The sequence below is a fragment of the Sapajus apella genome, unplaced genomic scaffold, assembly GCF_009761245.1.
Source record: "Sapajus apella isolate SASKATOON/1434 unplaced genomic scaffold, GSC_monkey_1.0 scaffold2, whole genome shotgun sequence".
NCBI classification, from domain to species: domain Eukaryota; kingdom Metazoa; phylum Chordata; class Mammalia; order Primates; family Cebidae; genus Sapajus; species Sapajus apella.
This window is the reverse complement of record NW_022436942.1, coordinates 21,229,976-21,236,090: the sequence shown is the minus strand read 5'-3', so window position 1 is coordinate 21,236,090 and position 6,115 is coordinate 21,229,976. Positions and strand designations below refer to the sequence as shown.

General features: G+C 38.6%; 1 protein-coding gene across 1 annotated transcript; it reads left to right on the top strand.

The window, feature by feature from the left end:
- Positions 1–1,723: 1,723 nt before the first annotated feature.
- On the top strand, positions 1,724–2,659 carry LOC116556779 (olfactory receptor 6C76-like). The gene has a single exon (XM_032286150.1). The coding sequence runs from the start codon at positions 1,724–1,726 to the stop codon at positions 2,657–2,659; it is 936 nt and encodes a 311-aa protein (XP_032142041.1).
- Positions 2,660–6,115: the final 3,456 nt, after the last annotated feature.

Below are 6,115 nucleotides of genomic sequence, written 5' to 3'. Positions count from 1 at the left end.
TCCTTCCTTCCTTCCTTCCTTCCTTCCTTCCTTCCTTCCTTCCTTCCTTCCTTCCTTCCTTCCTTCCTCTTTTCATTTTTGAGAGTCTCATTGATTGACACTCCAGGAAAGTTTGATCCTTCCTGGAATGTCAGCAGAGTCTGCATCCAGTTTAGTCTGAATCCCTCTGCTGTAACCAGATGCAAACTGCCTATTTTGCTACTGCCCTCCCCACTTCCACGGCCTCTATCTTTACTACTAACAAACAAGTACCAGAAACACTGTTACTCAGTCAATTTCAGACATTCAGACTTTTACCACTGATTGAGACACCCAGATTTTTCACCATATTGTCACCTCTTTCCTGGATCTCCAGCTGCAGGACCTTTTGGATAGTTTACTGTAGTCTGGTTGTAGCAGCTCTTAACAGCAACTGGGACGACGTCACCTGTCAGGACCTCCCCTACTTCTGGAATAGAAAGCAAAACTTTCAGCTGGACTCGTTCCTACATTATGTTCCATCCCACTGTATATAACCAGGTTCATCTTTCCAAATTTCATCTACTTATTATATAAGCAGGTTATTATGTAAGAAAATCAAAAGCAGAAACAGGTTGGGAAGTTTATGAAATATTCCCAAAGTAAAGTGTCAAACACTGATGCCCAGTTAAAGTAAAGCCACATAGCATTTGGGTTTTAGCAGTTAAACTGCTACCACATGGAATTATATATTTGTAAGTATATTTTCAATTATTTGCCTCATTTTTTCAATTTTTCTAATTAATTTATAACTTGGATGGCCTCACTTTGACTTTAGAGTATCTTCTATAGAATAATATTATTTAATTCAGAAAGGAAAATCTTTGAAAAGGTTTCAGTACTTTGAAAAAATTCTATATATATTTTAGGATTAGAGAAATATTAGCCTGATGGTCCTGATTTACTTATAAATTATTAATTCTCTATTTAGGTAAGACTGAAATTAAATATCATGAAATATTGTGGAAAATAACTTTTAAAAATACTTCAAAATGTTTTATTTTCAAATAATCAGAACGTGTTGTCATTGGTATAGTATCTGAATAACAATGAAATGATATTTTATATTTTAATGTTTACCTAGTCTTCATGTATATATGATCAAATTTCTTTCTCTTTTTTTTTTTAAATAGAGTCTTGCTCAGTCACCTAGGCTGGAGTGCAGTGAGGCGATCTTGGCTCACTGCAAACTCTGCCTCCAGGGTTCAAGCAAGTCTCCCACCTCAGCCTCCTGAGTAGCTGGGATTATAGGTGCCTGCCATCACACCCAGCTAATTTTTATATTTTTAGTAGAGACAAGGTTTCACCACATTGGCCAGGCTGGTCTCGAACTCCCTGCCTCCCATAGTGCTGGGATTACAGGCATAAGCCACCACTCCCAACAAATCAAATTTTTAAGAGAAAGTAAAACGCATTTGTTAAGTATATTTTTCTTATACAGATGTATTTATTAAACCTATCAAGTAACACATTTAATATTAAATTGCTAGTAACCCACAAGGCAAGTATGAGACATAGATTTTTTGGCCATGGTTACTATATATCTTCATAGTTCAGTATAACTTGGTTGGCTGATTTTTTTCTGGTTTATTATAGACCTTATATGTTTCCTAGCCCAGCAGATGTGATAAAATGTAACCCTGAACTCACTAAATCATTGTTTCTTGTTTTCCTTTATAGACTTGGTAGCAGTCAACAATAAGAAATGAAAAATCATACATCTGTGAACCAGTTCATTCTTCTGGGATTAACAGATGACCCAAAGCTAAATGTTTTAATTTTTATATTTCTATTTTTTACATATATACTGAGCATAACTGGAAACCTGACAATTATTACTCTCACTCTGATAGATGCACACCTCAAAACACCCATGTACTTCTTCCTTAGAAATTTCTCTTTTCTAGAAATCTCATTCACAACAGTTTGTATTCCTAGGTTTCTGGTCAGCATTGTAACAGGGGATATGACCATTTCTTATAATTCCTGCATGGCCCAGGTGTTTTTCTTTATACTTCTCGGCTCAACAGAATTTTTCCTTTTAACTGCTATGTCCTATGATCGTTATGTTGCTATCTGTAAACCACTGCATTACACAACGATCGTGAACAGCAGAGTCTGCATCCAGCTTGTAATTAGCTCTTGGCTAGCTGGATTTCTCATTATCTTTCCACCTGTGATTATGGGGCTTCAACTGGATTTCTGTGACTCCAACATCATTGACCACTTCACCTGTGATTCCTCTCCTATGCTACTGATCTCCTGCACAGACACAGCATTTCTAGAGTTCATGGGATTTTTCCTGGCAATATTCACTCTCATGATAACTTTAACATTAGTGATTCTTTCTTATGTTTTCATCCTTAAGACAATTCTGAGAATTCCATCTGCTGAACAAAGGAAAAAGGCCTTTTCCACTTGTTCTTCACACATGATTGTTGTCTCCATTTCTTATGGAAGTTGCATTTTCATGTATGTCAAAACTTCAGCCAAAGAAGGAGTGGCTTTGACCAAGGGTATAGCAGTGCTCAATACCTCTGTTGCTCCAGTGTTAAATCCTTTTATTTACTCCCTAAGGAACCAGCAGGTAAAACAGTCTTTTCAGAACTTGATCAAAAAATGTTTTTCAAATAAATTTTAGTCACTAATAAATTTATAGCCTGAACTTTAAATGGAAACTTATCTGTAATATAATACTAACATTTTTTTCTATATCTCCATCCAATACCATTAATATATTCAACTTATTTTTCCTTCAGAATTTGTTCTTCTATCTCATGTTGACCTCACTTGGCTTGATAACCCATTTATATTTACATGCTCTGAACATTTTCTAAGCATGAGTGATTTAATGTCATATAAATGGGAATGACGTTTAGCAACATTCCCAAATTTTAGTTTTAAACACTCATTGAAAGACTTTCCCTTTGATCACCAAAAAAAAAGTTATCATCATGCAATTCTGAAAAATTATTTATCCCAACACATTAGCACAAAGTACTAAAATAAGTTCTTCTGTGAGGTAAAGTCTCCTACTTCTAGTATATTTATATTTCGCCTTTTATCTCCTTTAGTTTTTGCATTATAAATGTTTACCTATGCTATTTGGTACATTGGCATTCTATATCTTCAATGTGAATTCCATTCTTTAATATTAAAAATATCTTGCTCAATGTCTTTACATTGGCATTCTATATCTTCAATGTGAATTCCATTCTTTAATATTAAAAATATCTTGCTCAATGTCTTTTCTTGGTTCAAATTCCAAAATTACCTCAAGTCTGGTTCTGATATTTCTGCCAAGCCCCAATACTCTCACCACAAAGCACCCTTAATGAGCTACACTGAGGATAGCCCATTTCTTTCCGTTAATTTGCTGATGCCAGGCCAGGAGTTTACCTGCAGCTCCTTTGAAAAGAATCTGGCTTGCCTTTCTTGCTTTTGATTTTACTAACACTTTAAACCCCTGTGCTTTCTATCTCCCAAATGGTTCTTAAAATTTCTAGTATGCTAATGATACCCTCAACTGTATTTATATGCTTGCATTTTTTTTAATTTTTGATATTTTATGGACATTGGAGGGTATGGAATTATGTTTATAGTGTCTACACCTTGATATAAACTTTTGCCATAAGAGGTTCTTAATTATAGTTATAGACTTGTAAGAATAAAAATTTGTTTAGTAGTTATCAATTTGCTTTTTTCCTATATTCTTCCACAAGCAATGCATGAACACAGGAAATTATTTAATTTACTATCAGAGCACTTTTCCTTAATACGCATTCACATTCCTAGTTCTTAGGTTCTCTTTTCTCCCCCATTTAAAAAATGAGTTATTCAAACAAGTGTTTGTAGAAACAACGTTACATGTAATCAAAAGCAGGTGAATGAAAGCTAACACATTCAATCAGAGAGAGAGTATGGATGCCTAAATGTCTAAAATAGCCATATGATATTTGCATCTGTATATCTGAGCAAAATATTTACTACATCTGCTTATAGGAAGTGTTTCCTTGCATTGGTAATAACTTTAGTTACAATTCAGAAGAATATTGGACTCTTTTAGGCATCATAGAGCTAAATATTCCAGCTATTCAAAATTGTTTTATTTCTCTTTGCTTTACAAAGCTTCCTATTTTTCTGGTATTGCTTAGCAGATTCTATGTAAATCTGAATTTGCTTTGCATCTATTGATGTGGATATGGTTCAAGTAATGTGATGCTCAATGAAGTCCAGATCCTTCAGTGCATGTGGGTAGAGGGAAAGGATGTGTTGCATATTGTTTAAAAACCAGTCCTCCAAAAACAAATGATGTAAGTATAAATTTTAGTGTAAATTCTATATTTCCAGTTGGTTTTCATGAAATATTTTTATTGACTTTTGCCAAACTTATGTTCATAAGCAATTGATTTTTGCAACACAACCACAGTTTGACAAATGGAATTGTATTTCAATATACTAAATCTTTTTTCTAAAATTTTCTGTCATTAAATCTGAGAATTAATGAAGTTTTAAATATAATTTGTTTAATTACAAGTTTTTTTCAATTTATATTAGATTTATGTATGATTTTTAAAAATAACTGCCTGCCAAGACTCCTAAAAACTAAATGTTATGGGATCTTTAGGGTGTCACTTTTCTGGCTGGAAACCCCTGTGGCTGGTGGCACCTTTGCCTGAGTTCTTGCCCAGCATCCAGGAAGAATGTAAGTGAACAAGATGAAGAGAAGCTTTATTGGGTGATAGAACAGCTCAGAGGAAACCAGCAGGGGGCAGCTCTTCTCTGTAGGCAGGTTGTCTCTTCCAGAGTTCAGCTCTCAGCTTAGAGTAGGCGCTGAATTACTGACTGCTCTCTGCCATCAGGTCGTCTAGAGGTCTCCGCAGCTTTCAGCAGAGTGGGTAGCTCCTCTCTTCAGCTGGTCCTCTAGTCATCTCCAGCTATCTCTAGCAGAGAGGGCAGGTCCTCACTTCAACCAGTCCTCTGGCATCCTCTCCATCCCTGCCCTGTTCTGGCTGAGCCCAGGGCTTTTATGGACCCCAAAGGGGAGGAAGTACATGCAGATTGGTCCATGGGCAGCCATCGGCAGCAGAAGAGGCACAAGTCCCCACTCTGGTCTGTGGTCTGCAGGACTGGCAGGCAGCCAGGCGCCCAGCTTTCAGGCCATCCCTGGCCTGAAGGTGGGGCCTTACAGGGACCCGCTTCCTCCCAGGAGCCTGTCTGCCTCCAGCAGCCATCCATGGCACCCACGCTGCGGGCACCAGGGGCACCTGCAGCCTGGGCGTTGAGGCCAGCACCCAGCCACTCTCAACACCTCCTCAGCTTCTCCTCCTATGCTCCTCTGCACCAAAAGTCCAGAGGTAGCCCAGTCCGCTGGGGCCTGGCATTTCAGCACTGCCCTCAAGCATAAACACTCCCGGCCAGGCCGTGACAGCGCCTGGGTCAACCCCAACATCACTCTGAGATCTGAGCGGGCACCAGAAGCGAGGAGAAGACAGGCAGCAGGACCAAGCATCTCCGAGCCTGCAAGGGCAAAGGGAGCCTTCCCAGACCTCACAAGAGTGTAGGGATTCTTGGGTCTGCAACCTAAGTTTGAGCGGCTACAGCTGTGCTGAGGGGCCGGGCTCCTGCCTGCTCGATGGAGCCAGAGTCACAGGTCTACAGCCCGGGTTTAGGCGGGCACCCGGGAAGTTCCTGCCTCAACTCGGAAAGGGCGGGGCTCTCACTTTTCCGGGCTCCTGCTGGCTCTACTGAGCGTACAGCACCCTTTGGCACCTCCCTGCTGCAGCCAGTGTGAGGGCAACAGCTGCTGCCATCGTAAACACTGTGGCATGATCCTCTATACTCAAAGTTCAGAATAAAAAGGGCTATATTAGATCATCGACTAAAAATTGTACCCACTCTACACCTCAATTTATTTTTTCTTCAGTATACACATTAAACCAATTTTTCATCTTCCTTTATATCATTCCACTAAATGTACACTGTAAAGTAGTATTTTGATCTGCAAGTAACCATCTTCCTATAATAAGTGATACTATAACAACCTCTTTATTAAAGCATACTTATAATGTTTACTCAAGTTCTTGACTTTGATCGT